Raw genomic sequence first — 21,345 nt, forward strand, 5'->3', positions numbered from 1 at the left:
GTAGTCAGGTGTTAAGTTTAAAGCATTAATTCTGCTATCTTGCTTTTTAGCATTTTTGTGAATGAGATAAATCTTTGCTTTTACTTATTTGTAAAGAGTATATTATATTACATTATATATTTGCATTTCTGAAATTTTTATAGCTAAGACATGATAAAAACAGGGGAAGATCTGCTAAACTAAAATGGGGAATTTTCTTCTAAAACTTCGATCTAATGTCTGTGAAATAATCCAGAAGAGAAGTAATAACAAGCAGTTTTCTTTATACACCAGGGAACATCAGTGAACTCTTCCTTGCATTTCAACCAGTCAGACTGATTGAATTCATATTTAGGTGAGAGTGATTACGCTGTCGAGACAATTAAGTGAGGTGATCTAAGCCAAGTGCTTGGCTCAGGGCGTCATTTATGGGAAGCTCTCCACAAACACACAACATCATTATCATTATTATTTCATGAATAATTTGATAATATATTTGCTCCTGGCTTGGATTCTTCTCTCTTGGATACTTTTGCTAGCACAAAATTTTTTTTCAATTATTGTAAATTTCACTAAATTTTGGAAACTGATGATCTTTTGTTGCCTAATGGTAAAATACCATCGGATTCTGATTTGAAATGGTACATAGAAAAACTCCTCTCTCATGCAGTTAAGAAGTGATTAGTTAGCAGTGTGCAAAACATTCAGGTAGAAATAGTGCCTCCAGGAGTCTCTATTTCAGAATTCCCCAGATAAGGGTCAACTCCCTACTCCCTCATGTCAACCGACATGTTCATGTTATTGTAGCATGGTTTGTCATCCCGTTGGTTTGGAAGGAAACTAGGATGGTAGAAAGAAAGATGCAGTCCAACTTAAGTAGAACCTGTTTTTAAAAAGTGACCCTGTGATACTAGCCCATTAAAAGCTCCCTTAGAAACCTCTGACATCCCCAGGGTCAAACGTGCCTCATTCAGTGGCTGTTTCATTATCTCAGTCCAGTGGGTGTCATCCTAGGCACAAGCTCCACCATCACCTTTATTTTTGTTCTTCACTCTGTCCAGATCAGAAGCTGCAAGTTGTTAGGGAACCAAAAGTGCAGCCCCACTAGAAATGGGTAAAAAAAAACCCCAAATGTTTGTTTAGATGATATTATCTATCAGAGCTGGAGAGACAAGAAGCCAATCATGAGAGAAGAAGTCTCTGCTGTATATTAATGTGAACTTTTCTGGAACAACATGCTCTCTTTAGCTTTTCCACATGTCTATAATCACTAAGGGCTTGTCTAGCTACATGAAAAAAACAAAACCAAAAGCCCCACAACTGCCTAGAAGCTTATCAGTATCAGAAGGGTACATCATTTTAAGTCCATTCAGTATAACACCATGCAGCTGTTAAAAAAGAATGAGCAACACTGAGATGTTCTGACATGGAAAGATCTATAAGACTTGAGTGGTTTAAATGGAAACAGGAGGTTGGAGAATAATTTGCAAAATATGATTCCATTTCTGTTAAAATGCATGAAGACAGCTCATGAGTGTTTGCACAGATTAAAAATATGTATGACGATGATGGTAAAGGACTAGAAACACATCCACTGATGGTGACCCCTGGGAAGAGGGTGGGCAGGTGGGTAAGAGATGATTTACATGTTTTACTCTGTACACTTAGTCTTGGAATATTTTATAAGAATGCGTTGATGTCTATAAAGTAAATAATAATAAGAGCAGATGTTTAGCACTTACTATGTGCCTGGCACTGTTCCTCAAAGCATGCTTCTGAAGTGAGTACTGTAATCATTTTACAGATGGAAAAACCGGGACACAAATGGGCTGAGAAAATTGTCCAAGACCCCCCATTTAGTGATTGACAGTGAGGTAAACAAATTTATTCAATAGCATAAAGAGGGTTGGATCACATGAGCTCTAAGATCTCTCTTATTTTTTTTAAACGTTCGTTGTTGTTCTATTTTATTTTTGGCTGTGTTGGGTCTTTGTTGCCACCCATGGGGTTTCTTTAGATGCACCCAGCTGGGACTACTCCTCGTTGCAATGCACGGGCTTCTCATTGCAGTGGCTTCTCTTGTTGCGGAGCACGGGCTCTAAGCATGTGGGCTTCAGTAGTTGTGGCCCACAGGCTCAGTAGCTGTGGCCCACGGGCTTAGTTGCTCTGCGGCATGTGGGATCTTCCCGGACCAGTGCTCGAACCCGTGTCCCCTGCCTTGACAGGTGGATTCTTAACCACTGCACCACCAGGGAAGCCCTCTAAGATCTCTTGAGTGATCATGTCTCAAAGGGCTAAGAGGCTGGGCTATGGATTCAGATGTCCCTTGTAATAATCCAGCTCTGAAACTGGCTAGTTGTTCACCGGGGGCAGGTAACTGAGTCCTTCTGAGCCAGTTTCCTTATCTGTACAAGGTAGAGTAGGCACTGCCTCACAGCATTACAAGTGAGGACATATAGGGAGGAATGCCTAGAGACCCAGTTTGACCCTCAGAGTTGGTATGGAGATTATTTTAATCTCAAAACATTTGGGAATCAACAGATGCAGAAAGAGCTTTCCTTATTTGACTAAAAGCAGACATTTCTGAGAAATGAGGCTTCTATGATTCCCTCTTCAAGACAGGTCTACTCCCAGGAGAGAACTCAAGAGTAAACCTACCACAAATCCCCTCTCTGGGGAGATTCGCATAGAAGAAGGAAAGACCCCTTGAACGTGCAGACACAAAATAATCACAGAATTACTTATCGTTCATTTATTCTTCTAAAAGAATAGAAGTCCTTTCTTCCACTTTCCTTTTCTCTGCTAAGTTAGATATATAAACCTCTAACTTTAAACATTTAGTGAGATAGTTACTTCTCGTTAGCTCCCATATATATGAATAAACTTCTTCTCCTGTTAAACTATCTTTTGTCATTTTAATTTGCAGGCCCCTAATTACTAAACCTAATAGGGCAGAAGAAAAGTCTGCTTCCTGACACTAGCAATTGGTTGGTGAATGATACCATCATTGCCTGTGACTCTGAAATCACAAGATCATAGATTAATCTGCATATCTAAAGAGTCCAACCTGTACTCTGAGGTTAAAAATAAGATCATCAAAGCATACTGAAGTATGGATATAAACATTTTGAAATGATAAAGATCTGGCTGTACACATAACATGTTTCTTCAATTCTGTAAAATTTTATGTAGGTGGAAATTTTACTGCAGAAACAAACTCAAAGACTGAAATTACATGAATAGAATATGGTGTAGCAAAATTTAGAGCTGAGCAAATGTGACATATAGTTAACGAGATGCATGCTTTTTATTATGTCACATTTTAATTAAAAATGAATGGTAATCAGTTCACAATAGTGACTTCAGTTGATCCTGCTTCTAAATGGTTAAAGCAAAAATAAGCTCCTGATCTGCTCTTCAGAAGATTAACTATGGCCATGGTAGATCTTTTTCTCTTTCCCTTTTGGAAGAGAAAAGGGGAGGGTGTCCCCAGGTGACAGGGACTGGAGTCTTGTGGGCCCAGCACACTTCCCTGTTGGGAACAGGAAGGAGGAAGTATTTGCTTACGTTTCCCCCAGTGCCTGGAACCTAAGCTGCAGCTTCCCTAGAACATTGTTAATGATGAGAAGGATCTCATGGCAGAGGGATGGTGGCCGCCGTGCCTAAACCAGGAACCTGATGCCTTCCCTGTCTTAGATTGTGGAGTTTCCTACCAGAAAATCTGAAAAGAAAGGATTTATGGGAAGCAGTAAATGCAGAAGTAAAAGACAATTTTTTTTTAAGCAGATATTCATTTTTAATTAATTAATTATTTATTTATTTATTTATTTTTGGCTGTGTTGGGTCTTCGTTTCTGTGCGAGGGCTTTCTCCAGTTGCGGCGAGCGGGGGCCACTCTTCATCGCGGTGCGCGGGCCTCTCACTATCGCAGCCTCTCTTGTTGCGGAGCACAGGCTCCAGACGCGCAGGCTCAGTAGTTGTGGCTCACGGGCCTAGTTGCTCTGCGGCATGTGGGATCTTCCCAGACCAGGGCTGGAACCTGTGTCCCGTGCATCGGCAGGCAGAGTCTCAACCACTGCGCCACCAGGGAAGCCCAGACAATTTTAATAAACCATAAAAATGGTTAAGTTGGTGCTGGGGGAAAGAGTGGCTTCTGTGTTCTTTAAGCTTTTCTGTACTATTTGAATTTTCTAGCCAAGTGTGCCTATGTCTATTATTTATTTTTTATGTCACAGGGATTTTCTGACTAGTGAGACCACAGACTACATTTTTTTTCATTGTTATTTTCTATCAAAAAACAATGTAATACATGCCATTTTTAAAAAGGAAACAAAGAAGAATTTCTAATCATGCATCAATAAAAAACAAAAGAGCACAAACATACATATATATTTTAACATATTGAGCAGATCAATATGTTAAAATATATAAATGTTTGCATAGTGACCTGAAATAAATAGATCATAGTCATAGACCTTTTCATATGCATTCTATAGTAAGTCTTCTGAGAGATGAACTTTAATCTTTCCATCCAGAACTTTGGAGTATCTGAGATTTTGCCCTATTTGCAACAAGTTAAGCTGCCGTTTTCCATGGATGCAGGTAGAAGACAGAAGACTTATGGGTCAGAAACAAAGGACTCTATTACTTACTTGGTTACTCATAAACCACTGCAGCCAGCATGGGCATCCGAATATTTGCCTTGGTTCTCCTTGACCCTGAGTCACACAGGGGCTGTGTGGATAGGCCCAGATGGATGCCTGCACACACAGTGGGTTATAAGACAAGAGTTCAGGGCATCAGAATCTTTTGGGAGGTAAGCATGCTTGCCCTTACCTCTGGAAGAAGACATTATCTTGCAAGGCTGTTTTCTATCTAAACATCCTTGGAAAGATAACTGAGAATAAAGGGCTGTCGGTGCTTCTGTTTGTAAGATGTGCAGAAATGTGAGAAACCCATGGAGAATTGTCTTACCTCTGCTCTGACTAACACACAGCCTTTTACTTTTCTTCTGAAATGGTAATTATATGTTGCAAAGGACTTATTTCACATTTACTTAAACTTAGTTTTCAAATATATATTTCTTTGTCCTATTCTAAGATTAACTTCTCTTGTGTAAGAGTTAATTTTGAAATTACAGTGTGAACCATATGACCCTAATCATTTTGGTTTAACAGTATTGCTAACTCAAATTTAAAATGCTGAGAAAAAAGCATCTCTATTTTGTCACTAAAACTACCGAAACAGCTTTAAATACACAATTAGTTTAAAAACAGCTGTGTGATCTTGACATATTTTTTTTAAAGAGCTTTTTGATGTGGACCATTTTTAAAGTCTTTATTGAACTTGTTACAATATTGCTTCTGTTTTCTGTTTTGCTTTTCTGGCCCTGAGGCATGTGGGATCTTAGCTCCCTGACCAGGGATTGAACCTGCACCCCCTTCATTGGAAGGCAAAGTCTTAATCACTGGACCACCGGGGAAGTCCCGATCTTGACCTATTTTTAAACATATTTGGCTAAATCCTATTTAAGTTAACACTTCCTCTGAAATCGGAATTGTGACAAACACTGTAAGAGAGCTACTATTTTTTGCATAAATGAGAGCAAAATCTTGTGGTAGTAAGTATGTTTCCCTTACAAACATAGTGTAGGATAAATCTAAATATTCTGATTTGAGAAGAAACTTTTGAATGGAGGAATTTTTCATTCCACTGTTGCAGGATTGTCTACTTTTCCCTAATATTAAAATGGACAGTTAGCCTCTTGAAAGAGGTTAAAAATCCATACGGAATGTCTCAGAAGGGTTTAGTTGTTCAGTGGCTTTCACTCTTCCTCACAAATTATTTAAAAATGGAATTTTTGTTCAAGATGTCTACCATTAGCGTGAAATTTATTTTCCAGTTTTATTGAGACGTAATTGACACATGACACTGTGTAAGTTTAAAGTGTACAACATAATGATCTGATGTATGTATATATTGTGAAATGATTACCACAATAAGTTTCGTTAACAAACATCACTTCACATTGTTACACATTCTTTTTCTTGTGATGACAAGTGTGAAGTTTGATGCTTACCTGGTTCTCTTCTTTTGGACTTTGGCAAATCTAAGAATTAATCCTACCACACATAGCCTATACTAGTCTACCCAAATCTAACAGTTACTACAGACATTAACACATTTATTTGTTTGTATGTTTTATTGAGCGCAAGATAATAATCTCATTCTCAGAAGCAATGAAATCACCGAAAGAGCCAAATCTTGAGAAAGCCTCGTAGAGTTGCCCTGTTACTAGATAAAGCGCTTGGAATATATAAGTATGTTGTGTCACGCGTCTTCCTGTGACCTGTGATTGTTACTTGAAAGTGTGGAAATGCAGAACAGATCTCCTGTTATTATGAAAGGCCCATCTGTGACAGGTGGAAAGGAGGACGCTATCTTAAGAGCTTGTTCTGTGCAGTTCTCATAGAGGTGACTTGTGTCCTATAGGGAATGTCTCCAGGCTGCATTCCACTCTGGGTTCTTTGCCTCTGGCAGTTCTCTGTGATCACTCCTATACTGGGGTCCGCCACGCCACTCCCAGGCTCCATGATTCACTGGAAGGACTCATAGGAATCAGCCTAGCGTTATATTCACAGCTGTGATTTATTACAGCAGCAGGACACAAAGTACAGTCAACAAAGGAAAAGGCAAGTGGACCAAAGTCTGGAGGAAACCAGAGGCAAGCTCCCTCGAGTCCTCTGCCAGTGGAACCACACAGGACACGCTTAAGTCCTCCAGCCATGAGGACAACATGTGTGAAATGTTGCCAACCAGGGGAGCTTAGCCTCAGCCTAGGAGCCCAGGCTTTTATGGGGGATGGTCATGTAGGCACCCTCTCCCTGGTACATATCAAAATCCCAGATTCCAGAAGGAAAGCAAGTGTTCAGCACCAACCACATTGTTTGCATAAACATCTTAGGCAGCAGTGAGCCACTCTTATCAATTCTGGGAGTGGTGAAAGCCCTCCCAAAATTCAGGTGCCTAGACACCAGCAAGCCTTTCTCAGGATGGTGACTCAGGCCTGCGATGTTATCACTGTTATCTCTTTTGGTTCTGATTTTTTTTCTTCCTTTCCTTCAGTCTTTCTTACCTTCAATCTTATATTCTATTATTTTAATAAGATGATCTGATTTAACACCCTTAGTTTCTTACATGAAAATACCAGCATGGTCCTGCGCTAAGGTGGACAGAACACACCAAGTCCTTCTGAAGCTCTGGAGGCTCTGCTCCCGAGGAGGGCACGACCAAGGCCCTTCATTCATTACCTAACAAATGGTCATTCCCTAGTAAGGCGCTTAATCTGTCCCATTTCAAAAATAAGTGATGCCACATTTCAAAAATAAGGACTCAGGGTAATTTCCCTGAGTCCTTAAGAGTGAAGACTCATAGAGGACACCTCTGAACTGGCCCTCTCTATAGGAGAGAACAAGGAGCCTGCGCTAGAAAGAATGGAAAGGCCTAGAAATGACCAATTGGCCCTGAAAATTGAGTCAGTGAACAAGTGTCTGTTAGGCACGGACGGTGTGGAATGTGGTTAAGGATGGTCTGAGTTAGCTAGGAGGTACCATCGTGGTCCTTCTCAGACACATACTCTTCCGGGAATTCAACTGGCAGACACAATTAAACTTGAAAACTTCCTGAATTTCAACAGTGCCACCGAGTGCCTTCTGCTTGCCAGAACTAGACTGGTCAGTGATGGTCTGAGGAGAAACTTAAACTACTTTGGAAATAAGGCAGACTTAGAGAGTGGTGGCGAACATGGCACCCACCTAGCATACAAACCTTGTGAGACCCTGAGGGTCATGAGTATAATGGATTGTGGCTGAGCCGTAAGGGACTCACCGATCCAAGTCACTCAGCAAGGCCACCACAGGCCAATCCAGAAGCTAAGAGTATTATTTTCCTCGGGCTACAGTAACAAAATGCCACATTCAGATGGTTAAACAACAGAAATTTATTTTCTCACAGTTCTGGTAGCTAGAAGTCCCAGATCGAGGTGTTGGCAGGGTTGGTTTCTTCTGAGGCCTCTCTCCCTGGCTGACAAATGATTGTCTTCTTGCTGTGTCCTCACATGGTCTTTCTCCGTGTGCACACTTCCCTGGTGCTTCTCTGTGTCCAGATTTCCTCTTCTAGTAAGGACACCAGTCAGATTGGATTAGGACCCACCCTAATGGCCTCCTTTTACCTTAATCACCTCTTTAAAGACCCTTTCTCCAAATACACTCACATTCTGAGGTACTGGGGGTTAGGGCTTCAACATAACAGTAGGTTAAAGGAATTCCCTACCATTTGAAGTAGTTTAATGTTGAACTAAACACATATTGGTATCACTTTAAGTCAATGGAACTTCTTAATGAGAAATCTTCCTAAATTTTGTACAAATGACCCAATTTGCATATTACTATTTTCAACATATACAGGAGGCCACTGGGTTAGTGCTATTCTCCCAGTAGTCCTGAAACAGTCTAGACTCACAGTTAAATACTTTAATTCCTTTAATTTCATTGATTTATTTAATTCCTTGAAGCTGCTAATAGAATATGCCCACTACCCAGCACTCCTTTGAGGCATTCCTTAATAACACTAACCATACTTCATTTTCTTCTTTTGTGTTACTCTTGAAGTTTAGAAGCCAATTCATTTGTCAGAACTAAATTTGTGCCATGTATCAAATAACATACTTTTATTTGCAGTGTTCTAGTATTGTTTTCAACAGCCATATATTGATTTTGAGACAGGCTGGGACCTGGGACCCTTTGCTGCAGTGTTGCAGTGCTTGCACCTCGACACACCTCTCCTCGAGCAACAAAATAACAAAGAAACTGTATGGGACTAAAAATAACGACGTGCATGCCCAGTTGGGGCAAATTCTGGACAAAAGATACAAAGAGACCAAAAAACCCAACTGCCACTTTTGAAGATCCCAGAGCAAAAGCAGGGTACTGCACGTGCCCCCTGCACACAACACCACCTAAGCGGTGGGCAAACCACCTAAGCCACCCTTCTGGCCCGAACCCTGGACACACCCCTGCCCTCACGCCATATAACAGGGGTCCCCAACCCCCAGGCCGCAGCCTGGTAGGAATCAGGCTGCACAGCAGGAGGTGAGTGGCAGGGGAGCGAGTAAAGCTTCACCTCCTGCTCCCCATCGCTCACATTACTGCCTGAAACATCCCCCCACCCCACCCCCTGCCGGTCCGTGGAAAAATGGTCTTCCATGAAACCTGTCCCTGGTGCCAAAAAGGTTTGGGGACCACTGCCATATAAGCAGCAAGCTCGCCCCCGCTTAGGGAGCACGCAAGCAAAGGATCCTGTTGTTTGTTCTTGCTCCCCCGTGCTGCAGCAGGGGCCCCAATAAAGCCTTGCCTGAATTTCTTGTCTGGCCTTTGATCAATTTTTATTGTTTAAGGACGCCAAGAACCCTGGTCGGTAACAATTTCAAAATACGGTCTTGATGTCATTGGAAGTAATTTTTTTCTGACTTTTTCTCTGTTTTCAACATCTTTGCCAGCAAAAGATATGTTCCCAGATGTCTTCTAAAATGTTTTCTTCCTGATCATTTAGAAAGATTGGGAAAGAAAGAGTATTGAGAAACTTGAGCTGTACTTTTGCTGCACAGGAAGGGTGAGCTGTGTTCCATCCTAGATTAATAATATTTCAAGCAGGAGGGAAAAAAAAAAGTAAAAGCCTATAACTTTAGCAATGTGTTTGAAAAAGACTTGATTTCAACAATGTTTCTATCATGCTTACGTTGCAGCTGTCTAAACAATACAGATAACAAAAGCATGTCAATTAAAAGCAGCATTTAGGACCCAGTTTCACAGATCTGCATTGGCCCTGGGTTTCGGATGATTTCAGGGCCAGGCGCTGGGAGTTCCTGTGTGGTGTAGTTGTGCTCAGCCATGGGGCAGGTGGGTTCCCTCTTGCTGTAGGAGAAGGTGGTGGGACACACGGAGATGGTTATCTCTTTCTGCTTTTGACTCTCCTGACTTGCTTCCACCAAGAGGCCATAAACCCAAACTGGAAATACTGATTAAGTGCATACTTTTTCCAACACATTGACCACAACTTGAGATTTTCATGGCGGAATATATTACATAAATGTCTGGAAAGCAAATATTTTAAGTGCACTTTAGGTAGATGTTTGCTTACTTTAATCAAGCAGAAGGAGAGATTATTCTTTTACCTTCTGGAACGTGTTGAGGTAACCTTATCTACAGAAGGGAAAACTTTAGAGTTCACCTGGTACAAAGCACCCGCATCCGGATAAACGAAGGTTGTTCCCGAGGCCAAGCTTGCTGTGCTTGCCGCACGACAGGCCAGTGAATCAGACATGACGCATTGAGGGAAAGAATACGACTTTATTCGGAAAGCCAGCAGACCGAGAAGACGGCGGACTAAAGTCTCAAAATAACCAGCTTATCGGGGTTTGGATGCCAGTTTCTTTTATAGCACAGAGATGGGGAGGAGATGAGGAGGTAAAGTAAAAGGGCCATAAGTTTTGCGAATATCCCCTGGAATGGCCAGCCTCAGGGAGGGGATGTGTTAATTTCTTTTTAATTGCAGCCATCCACAGGTGGGCAGAGTCCTTATGTTTCCCTGAACAAAGGCACTTTGGTTTAACATTCAGGCAGAGGGGCAGGGTTCCAGGAGGCAGGCCATTATGTACAGACAGTATCCTTTTAGTGAACAAAAGCAGCGGAAGGCAAAGGTTAAAGTCAAAGAAACAGATCCACCCTGTAGTCAGATTTGGTTCTTCCCTGTAACAAGGTCTCAAAGAGTGAGTGCCTCCCTCCAGGTCACATATAATAATAATATATATAATAATAAAAATTATTCTGGTAGAGAAAAGAATGCAGAACTCTAGCCACTCTAACTCCTTAGTTAAAAAATGAGATTTATTTGCAGGATAAGAATGATGCTGCTATTAAAAATAATAATAGCAATAGCAAGTTTGAAAACTTTCACGTGGACCTATTCAGGTGCTTAATTGGCATTTAAGGCCTTCTAAGTATCTGTACTAGCCTCCTTCAGGTCAGCCTGTGTTGCTGGGAAACTGCTTTTCTCACTACTCTCTGGACAAAACTCTGGGTCTAGTTGCCATTATTCCGTGGAGTGTTTTTAGATCCCACCCGTTGTTAAACACACCCACTTTTGTTATTAATACAAGAACAGATTTTTCAGAGTTTTTTCTTTGTCTTTTATTGTTAAAATTTTTTTAATTGAGGTATAATTGACGTAACATTACATTGGTCGCAGGTGTACAATGTCATGATTTGATGTTTGTATATGTTGCAGAGTGATCACCACAATAAGTCCACTTAACATCCACCACCTCACATAGTTACAACACTTTTTTTCTTGTGATGAGAATTTTGAAGAGCCACTCTTCTAGCCACCTTTAAATATGCAATACAGTATTATTAACGTACATAGTCACCATGCTGTGAAAGTTCCATCCCCATGACTTACTCATTTGATAACTGGAAGTTTGTACCTTTTAACCTCCCTCACCCATTTGGCTAACTCATCCCCTGCCTCAGGCAGCCACCAGTCTGTTCTCTATCTGTGAGCTTGACATTTTTTTGTTTGTTTTTTAAGGTCCCATATATGTGAGATGATATGGTATTTATCTTTTTCTGTCTGGCTTATTTCACTTAGCATAGTGCCCTAAAGGTCCATCCATGATGTTGCAAACAGCAAGATTTCATTCTTTTTTATGACTGAATAATCAAAAACAGATTTTTTATTGGTTCTTTAGTAGATGCCAGCTTCTGATATCAGCTTTTAGGTGAAATTATTGTGAATCTTTTTATGTGTGATTTTATGAGTCAGAGTTCAGAAGACCATTTGGATTTGCTATTGTAGGCAGATGTTGAAAATTCAGTTTTTTAATAGAATCTTGTACTGTTTTGTAGCTTTTACTTTTTGGATTTGATTCTCAAAAAGAAATCTTAACCTGTAAAATGTTTCTTACTTCCTTTTCTTACCAGGAAGAGATATTAGGAATCATCTAGGAAACAAATGTAGCAGTTTTATGCAATTTAAGCAATAAAAATGAGTTTCAAAATCCTCCTTTACTACCAGTAAAGCTTGAATTTTGTACTTAAATATAATATTTTCCCCCTTCCCCTTTTACCCAAGATTTACCCGCCTATTAATGTGCTGCCCTCGTTGTCTCGGTGAATGAAGTCTGCTACTGGAGAAGGTATGACCAGAAAGGATCACGCCGATGTATCTAACCAGCTGGTACGTATGTTTTCTCCAGGATTGTGTTTAAAGAAATGAATACTTTCTCAGTTCATGCTGCTGTCTTATACCTCTTGTCTTTCTTCCATATCACTTTTCTTCTCCCCCCATCAAAGTAGAATTTTAATATAGAATATATAATATAGAATACTGGAATACAGAAACATTCATTAGAGCCAAACAGTCTTTTTCATAAGGATAACTGCTCATGACAAAGATTAAAGATCACATGCTTGAAACCCACCTCTAATGCTGTATGAGGTAGTTTTTAAATAAAAAAGGCATAAGACGATTAAGTTTTTATTAGTAACCTTTATTAGAGAGTATTTCTGAAAGACTATTCCAACTAATTTTTTGTTTAACATATTAGGCAATCACCAGAACGCTAAGGGATACAGCTGTGTATATTCTATGAAATCCTTGGTTTCTATAGTTCTGAGATTGTATACCAAGCATAATTAAAGAAAAATACATTTGACCTTAAAGTAGAAATGATAAATAAACCTACTGATAACCCAGATATTTTTTTTTGAATAGAATTTAGAGATGGATTTCTCCTATTGCGTAAGTTGTGATTTTTAAATGCTCTACAAAATGGAAGCTCATTGATATATTGAGGGAGTGTATTTTTTGTAGAGTGTTAGTAATGTCTATGTATTGCATGCCTGAAGACTCCTTCCTTAGTGAGACTGCTGTATAATAAAGTCTTTCCAATACTTGCATATGTGAATTATGTTTGGAAATAATGTGAAATACTGTGAAGATAGCTACAGCAATACACTTATAATGCCCAGAGTACCGTTACCATTTATAAAGGTTCATGTAAACCTCGTTTTCTCTTTAGTATGCATGCTATGCTATTGGTAAGGATGTGCAGGCCATGAAAGCCGTAGTTGGAGAAGAAGCCCTTACCTCAGATGATGTGCTTTACTTGGAATTTCTGCAGAAGTTTGAGAGGAACTTCATTGCTCAGGGTAAGATTACTATTTTCCTATGAATAGAAACAGCATCATATGTAGTTTTGAGGACTTCTTTCCTAGTCTGAGAGAATTTACATTGGTCGCCATACAAGTTTCCTTCTGATTAGAGAAGAGGTTCTTCCAGCCGCCTGCCATGTCTTTGTTCTTAGCCCTCTGGTTCCTTCCCCTCTACCTTCAATTTCTTTATCCATTTATTTAGCTCCTGTCTTATTTTATATCTTCCTTACAACCGGCCTTCTGCTCTCCTACCTCCATTGCCACTTCTCCTCGCTCTTAACCTCTCTGCAATGCTCTCCTCTGGCTTTGGGGGTTTTGGACTTTCCCAGTCCCTCTGTTTTCATCCTCCTGATTTCTTATCTTCCTGCTTCTTAATTGTTAATGTTCCCAAAGGCTTCATTACCTGTTCTTTCTGTGCTTTTTTTCCCCTATGCTGATGACTAACTTGCTATGTATGAGCCTTTACCCTCTTTCTGAAGCTCTAATCCCACATCTCCAGCTAGGAAGCCTGTGTTTATGCCACCATCCTCTCTGGCTCAGCGTGGTGAGAACCAAAGTCTTTTCCCAACTGACCACCTGCCTAGCAATTCCCTTTTCAATTTCTGTCTACCTCTGGCATGACCATTACCCTAGTTAGCCCAAGCTCAGGAATTGGGCATTCTTAAGCCTCTTCATTTATTCTCCAGTCATCAAATATTTGCTAATTTGCATTGTTCTCCTTTGAAACATCTTATCCTGTTCTCTTTTCATTCCTATTAAAAAAACTTCGGCCAGTGTTTCTCAAAGTTGAATATGCTTTTGAATCTACCAGGGATCTTGTTGAAGTGCAGATTCTGATTCGGTAGGTGTGGGTGGGGCCAGAGAGCCTGTATTTTGACAAGTTCCTGGGCGATGTTGAAGCTGCTGATCTCTGACCACTCTTTGTGTCCCAAGACCTAGTCCAGACCTTTGTCCCATCATCCTTGGCCGTTAGTGCCAGCATCTTCACCAGTCTCCCTGACTCGCTATGTGCCATTGCCGGGGTAAATTTAGTATTAATTTTATTGATTGTCCTTCTGTTAAAAAGTCTATAATGGTTTTTATTACATAGCATGTGTAGGGCTTTCAAGCTGTTTTGTTTGGTCTCTTCCCTACCACCCCTGCTAATGCTGGTAAACTCTATTTTTGACCTCACTGATACTTACAAACGATGTGTTTATTTTGGAATAATGCATCAGCTGCACACTTAGGATTTGTGCGCTTTTCTATTTGTGTGATACATTTTTTTTTTTTTTTTTTTTTTTATTTTTATTTATGGCTGTGTTGGGTCTTTGTTTCTCTGCGAGGGCTTTCTCTAGTTGTGGCAAGCGGGGGCCACTCTTCATCGCAGTGCGCGGGCCTCTCACTATTGCTACCTCTTGTTGCGGAGCACAGGCTCCAGACGCGCAGGCTCAGTAATTGTGGCTCACGGGCCCGGTTGCTCCGCGGCATGTGGGATCTTCCCAGACCAGGGCTCGAACCCGTGTCCCCTGCATTGGCAGGCAGATTCTCAACCACTGCGCCACCAGGGAACCCCGTGTGTGATACATTTTTTAAGTACCATTAAAATCCCCACAACATATGATTGTTGGGTTTTCTAAAAAAAAAAAAAAAAAAAAAATTTATGCAGAACCTTAATATCTTAAAAAGATAAAAATTATTCTGGTAGAGAAAAGAATGCAGAACTCTAGCCACTCTAACTCCTTAGTTAAAAAATGAGATTTATTTGCAGGATAAGAATGATGCTGCTATTAAAAATAATAATAGCAATAGCAAGTTTGAAAACTTTCACGTGGACCTATTCAGGTGCTTAATTGGCATTTAAGGCCTTCTAAGTATCTGTACTAGCCTCCTTCAGGTCAGCCTGTGTTGCTGGGAAACTGCTTTTCTCACTACTCTCTGGACAAAACTCTGGGTCTAGTTGCCATTATTCCGTGGAGTGTTTTTAGATCCCACCCGTTGTTAAACACACACACACACACACACACACGCACGCACGCACGCGCCCAACGTCTCGCCTGCGGGCTTTCTCCCTTTTCTCTGATTCCCAGGGGTACTTACTGTCTAGACCCTCGTTTCCACATTTGGTCACATCCAGTCCTGGGAGACCTGACTGCTTTGTGTTTCTTTTTTATATTTCATGCTCACAGTGCTAGACCCATAACAATAAATTTTGAATAACGCTGATAAGTTGGAAGTACTTGGCCTTTATTCATCTAATCTCAATTTTTTATAAAGGTCCTTACGAAAACCGCACTGTCTATGAGACTTTGGACATTGGCTGGCAACTGCTCCGAATCTTCCCCAAAGAAATGCTGAAGAGAATCCCTCAGAGCACCTTGAGCGAATTCTACCCTCGAGACTCTGCCAAGCATTAGCTGCTACTTCATCGCTGGCTCGATGCTCTTGTGAAATACTGGTTCTGTTTTCTTTATTCCTTTTGCACTCCCCCATCCCCACCTTTGTGTTGGAGTTTACTGTGTTACCCTGTAATTAAAAACAAAGAATAGGTAACATATTGTGCCAGTGTTGCAATGTTTTAAACTGCTAACAGACTTTAAAATATCCCCTGTTCCGAAAACCTGGAACTGCAGTGCTTTGTTTAAAGTAGCTGAGGGTTGGAGGTGAAGTTTTCTTACTGATGTGTGTATTTGTACGTAGTGGTGTAGTTAGCTGCCTAGTGTCCTCATTATTTGGGTCTCTCAGACATTCCCTGTCCACCCCCTCCAGAGTATCACTATCTGAAGTTACAATGCTTTGATCTCCAAACTAGGGACAAGATAGGGTCTGAAAGACGCTTCCTCTCCGAGCCGAGACGCTTTCCTGAGTGCTTGTTTTTAGATTTTGGTCTGCCTCTGGGTCTGCTCTAAGCAGATGGCTTTTCCTGTCCACCTGCTGTTTCCTATTTAATGAATAGGTTAGAAAAGGAATTTCCTTTTCCTCTTTGGTGCGGATAAGTTTCAACTCCTGTGTCTTACTGTTCTCCCTCCCTCTGAGTAACACAGAATCATGCAGCTTTTGCCCAACTGGCATTGATCTGATAGTAGTGAGATGCCCTGTCTTGATGATCCCTTACTGGGTTTCCATGCAGAGGAATCATAATGAAAATAATTAATAGAATTCTTGGTTGGAAAGAGTTGGGATACAATTTTTTAAGAAAGAAAAAACCTATATCGGTTCTACATTCGGACATGCTAACAGTGGTTTTAAGTTTCTAAAGTGTTGACCGGATGCTAAAGGCAAGGTGGGGAAGAGAAAGCTCTTCTGTGTATGGAATCTTTTATATATATATATAATCTATGGATATTTTAAACTCTGTTAGATAGCAGCCTTTGGAAAATCCCCTATTTGGTCCTGCTTTCTGACCTATCTGCCTTTTCAGGGTAATCTTGTGGCACAAGTGATAGCATTTAAAAGCTTTAGTCTTTTAATTCCTCCTCCTTCCTGCTGCGAGCCCTGAGCTGTCTTCTGTGCACTTCTGACATGTCTACTGTTTGGTCTCTCTGTGTTCTTTGTTACTTGGGTGCAGTAGCAACTTCTCTGTGCATTCCATCTTTCTTTCAAGTTGTGTAAAGTTCTTCACTTTTTTTCTCTGAGGGTGTAGGGGGTGGGGGGAGTCAGCATGATTATATTTTAATGTAGAAAATGTGACCTGGATATAAAATGAAAATGAATATTAAATTAAATGGAAGTTACCTAACGTGACTCTGTATCTTCTAATCAGAAAAGCAATAGCAACAAGCAAATATATAATAATGCACCTGTCTTTGATTGACAGTTTTGAACATCATAACCAGTATTGTGAACCAGCCCCTTGATTCACAATATTATGAACCATGTCCCCTTTACAGGGACATGGCCCATGTTCTGTACCCTCTGCCTTTTAGGCTGCCCTTTCAAGCTCTTTTCAGTAATACCTCTTCCAACATATTGTAGTTTGATCCAAGGTTGAGAGTTGCTAGGGTGTGGGGTTGTTTGTTTGTTTATTTGTTTGTTTTGCAGATCGTTAGTGGCTGTAAGTTCTCTGAAACTTGAAGTTTTGATTCAGGGTCCACTTAGCATTTTCGAGAGTTACTAAGGTGTTTTATAGCATTCTTTGTTTCAGACATTCTCAGGACCTCTAGAGCCTGTCTGCCATGAATGAAAGAGGGTAATAAATAGAAAATGAAATACATACTGAAGCAAGCCAAAACTTGCTTCAAATAAAATCTGAACTAGATGGTCCAGTATATAAAGGAAACATACTTGTTAAAGCACAGGGATGTGGCATCACGGTGGTCTCCCATTTCTTTCCCCTCTTCAACTCAGAGTGACATTTAGGAGATGTAGAGGAAGAGGCTCAGTCATAGCAAGAGTAGGTAGACCTGTGTTCTGATTCTGGTGCTGCCACTAACTGTATGGTCTTGCTTAGTCATTTAACAGATTTGTGTTCCTTTTAGGGTTATTATAAGGACTAGAGATTTTGCTTTTTATATCGCTTTTTAACTTATGTAAAAAAAAACCAGTTTGTTGTATTGGCATGTGTCTATTTCTGTATACTCTATCCTATTCATTGAACCATGTATCTATCCTTCCACCAATACCACACTGTCTTACTTATAGCTTTACAGTAGGTCTTAATATCCTCTAACTATATTCTACTTTCTCAAAATTGTTTTACTTATTCTGGTTCCTTTGCCTTTACCTTTTGTTCATACATTTTAGAATAAACTTGTCCATGTTGACAAAAAAATTCTGTTGAAAGTTGACCTTTTATTATGTTGAGTCTTCCAATCCATGAATGTGATATGTCTCTCCATTGATTTAGGTCTTGTTTGGTTGTATCATACAGATCCTCTATTAAAATATTTATAATCAAATATTTCATGTTTTGGAAGCATTGTGTATGGCATTGTGTTGTTTTGTTTTTTTTTAATTTTTCTTTTTTTACTTTTGTCTGTGTTGGGTCTTCGTTTCTGTGCGAGGGCTTTCTCTAGTTGTGGCGAGTGGGGGCCACTCTTCATCGTGGTGCACGGGCCTCTCACTGTCACAGCCTCTCTTGTTGCGGAGCACAGGCTCCAGACGCACAGGCTCAGTAGTTGTGGCTAACGGGCCTAGTCGCTCCACGGCATGTGGGATCTTCCCAGACCAGGGCTCAAACCCGTGTCCCCTGCATTGGCAGGCAGATTCTCAACCACTGCGCCACCAGGGAAGCCCCGGCATTGTGTTTTTAGTTTTGGTTTCCAGTTGTTCATTGTTAATATTTGGAAATATGACTAATGTTTTTGTGTTGATCTTGTATCCTGAGACTTTGTTAAAGTAATTGCCACTTATTAATTGCTTCTTAGAGATTTCTTGGGATTTTCTATGCAGACAGTCATGCTATCCATGAGTATGGACAGTAATATTTCTTCCTTTCTAATCTGTGTGTCTTTCTTTCTTTTTCTTGCCATGCTGCACTGGCTAGTACCTACAGTACTAAGTTGAAAAGGAGAGATGAAAGAGGACATTCTGGCCTTCTTTTGAATTTAGGAGGAAAACATTCATTCTCTCACCATGAAGTATGATGTTCACTGTCGGTTTTTTGTAGATATTCTTTACTGGGTTGAAGTAGAGCCCTTCTATTCCTGAGAGTTTCTGACATGAATGTGTGTTGAAGTTCATCAAATGCTTTTTCTTCATTAATTGATGTGGCCATGTAGAGTTTCTTCTTCAATCTATTAATATGGCAAATTACGCTGATGATTTTTGAATAGTAAACCAAGCTTGTGTTCCGAGAATAGACTCCAGTCGATCAGAGTGTATTGTTATTTGCTGCCTTCTTCATGTGTTGATTTTATTGTGCAATTTTTTTCCCGTTTCCGTGTGTGAAAGCTTAGATTATTGATCTGAGACCTTCCCTCTTTTCTATTATAAGCATTTAGTGCCATTCGTTTCCCTCTTAATAATGTTTTCTCTGGATCCTTCCACATTTTATGTGTTGTATTTTCATTTTCACTCAGTTCTATTTATCTTAAAATTTTTCCTTGAAATTCCTCTTTAACCATGGATTATTTAGAAGTGTGCATCTTAATTTCCAAATGTTTGGAGGCATTCTACTTCTCGTTCTCATTTTTATACAATTTAAAGCTTAGACTTTGGACACAGTGGAATAAAATGCAATTATGTTTGTTTAGTTATTTTATAGAGGTTCTTCAAATATCACTGGAGTGAAGTTTTCAAATATTAGTTTTACATAGTAGTTCTCAGTCTTTTGCACTTGTAACCATAAGAGAGTTCCCTAAAAATATGTAACCCTGGCTGCTGGAGCCATGTTTATCAGGGGCAGTTCACAGTCACAGGAATAGTGGGGAGTTTGTGGGTCCCCACTGCACACTTTGTTCTGGGCCAGCACACAGGGATCCAGTAGGGATCCAGGGTCCAGGAGAGGGACCCAAACTTTGGGCTCTGGTGTTTCTATTGCAGAATCAGGGAAGCCCAGGTCCCGTGTGGGCAGGAACTAGGACCAGCACTGGGACACACAGGACCCAGGTCCAGTCCCTCTCCATGGAACGAGCAGTCAGGCTGAGGGAGGCCCAGCCTCTCTCCTGCTGGTCAGGGCTGAGCCAAGCTGCGGTTGCAGCTGTATTGCTCAGTAGGCCCATGGCTGAGTCACCAGCTAAGACAGCCGTAAGCCCTGGCTATGGGTAGTGTCCATGAAGTCTTGAGGAAGGCCGGCCTTCCTCCTGCAGGGAGGCAGTCTTGAACAAGTTAGCCCTGCCCTGTCACTACTTCAACAACCAAAATTTTCATTACTCCCTCTTGCTCCCCAACCCCACTCAGATAAAAGCATAGTTTCTCATGGGGTGGCCAACCTTTTATTTTTCAAACATTATCAACATCATTTCATACAAGAAAGGACATTCGAACCCCAATTAACTAAGAAGCACATATTGCAGAATAAGCTCGTTGGCCCTAAAACAATACCCTTAGCTATTTCCATGGACCATCCTTGATTTCTCCATTATGCTGCTGAGTAGTGCAAAGTTGGTGGTCAAGAACTCCTTGGATGATGGTGTGCTATCAACAGCTGCTGTGAACGCAAGCAGCTGGCACCCTCGGTGGCTATATGGGCAGAGGAGTTGAGGAGACAGTAGGTGATGGCTCTGTGCTGTCAGTGAGGGCTGTCCTCTGCCCGCACCCCTTTTAATCCCTTTGTATCCCTACCACCTGAGGAATGAAGGCAGTGATGAGTTATTGGCAGAATTGCCCTGTCTGATAAGAGGGTCACCTGCAAGCCAGAGGGCCCAAATCCTCCCTGGAACACATCACTCCCTACCCACCACTTAACAATTCCCTTCAAACAAAGGTGCAAATTTGTAATAGCTGCACCGTTAAGATATGCCGTCTGTGATTCGGACAACTGTGACTCCTTGCCCTGTTCTTGGAGGAACATGACATTTTGTAGGGAGAACCCAGGCCAGGTGGCCAAAGTCTCTGTCAAGTCTGTTTCTTCAGCCAATACTTTGATTCAAGTTGAGGGTGGTGGAGATGAGTGGGCCTTCACCATGATAGCCTTTCCCTGGTATCACTGGCCAAGGTTCCCTTTGGTGAACATTACATACAAAAGCTTGCCCAGCACATGACTTGCTCTCAGCCGAGCCGTGGCCATGCTGCTCCTGGGATTAGGCACCTCCTTTGCACACCCTGTGGATGGTGCTCATTTCCTTGATTCTGTGAATGGGGCATTTGTTAAACTACTATTTCTTGAGGCCTGTAAACTATTATTTCTTGATGTCTGTGCAAGTTTCAATTCTGCAATTTCTATTTCCTTCTTCTTACGGATTGAAAAACACTAGTGAAATTCCTCATCTTACAATCTCTGCTCCTTAACATTAACCGTAGTCTTCTTAAAGTCCTTGGTCTTGCTCTCTCAAAGGCTCCCTGGGGCTTGATTCCAGTGGGCTGGTGAGGTGGACACCACTGAGCTTGACAACATGCCATACTCCACCCAAGCCTGGAGATCTCCGGTGTCTGGGGGAAAAGGCAGGGGCCGTGAGACAGGAGACAAGAATGGAGGTAAATTCAGGGGTAAAGCCCAGGGAAGAGTCCATATGTCA

The 21,345-nt window shown here is 41.0% G+C and overlaps 1 protein-coding gene across 10 annotated transcripts in view; it reads left to right on the forward strand.

Moving 5' to 3' along the window:
- LOC309632912 (V-type proton ATPase subunit B, brain isoform-like) overlaps nucleotides 1-16,420 on the forward strand; it is a 175,228-nt gene extending 158,808 nt beyond the window's left edge. For 6 of the 10 annotated variants that reach the window (XM_082400970.1, XM_082400977.1, XM_082400973.1 and 3 more), the window contains 3 exons: nucleotides 12,168-12,272; nucleotides 13,117-13,246; nucleotides 15,506-16,420. Coding sequence is in view for 5 of the 10 variants with exons in the window: in XM_082400971.1 (XP_082257097.1) it covers nucleotides 12,210-12,272; nucleotides 13,117-13,246; nucleotides 15,506-15,645 (333 nt within the window). In the remaining 5 variants the exon portion in view is untranslated. Of the gene's footprint in view, nucleotides 1-1,783; nucleotides 1,854-4,513; nucleotides 5,143-6,635; nucleotides 6,749-12,167; nucleotides 12,273-13,116; nucleotides 13,247-15,505 lie in introns of those variants that run through there. The other 4 variants (XM_082400978.1, XM_082400976.1, XM_082400975.1 and 1 more) reach the window with 3 other exon arrangements.
- The last annotated feature ends 4,925 nt before the right edge of the window (nucleotides 16,421-21,345 follow it).

Source organism: Balaenoptera borealis (assembly GCF_965194805.1).
Source record: "Balaenoptera borealis genome assembly, chromosome: 8".
NCBI lineage: Eukaryota > Metazoa > Chordata > Mammalia > Artiodactyla > Balaenopteridae > Balaenoptera > Balaenoptera borealis.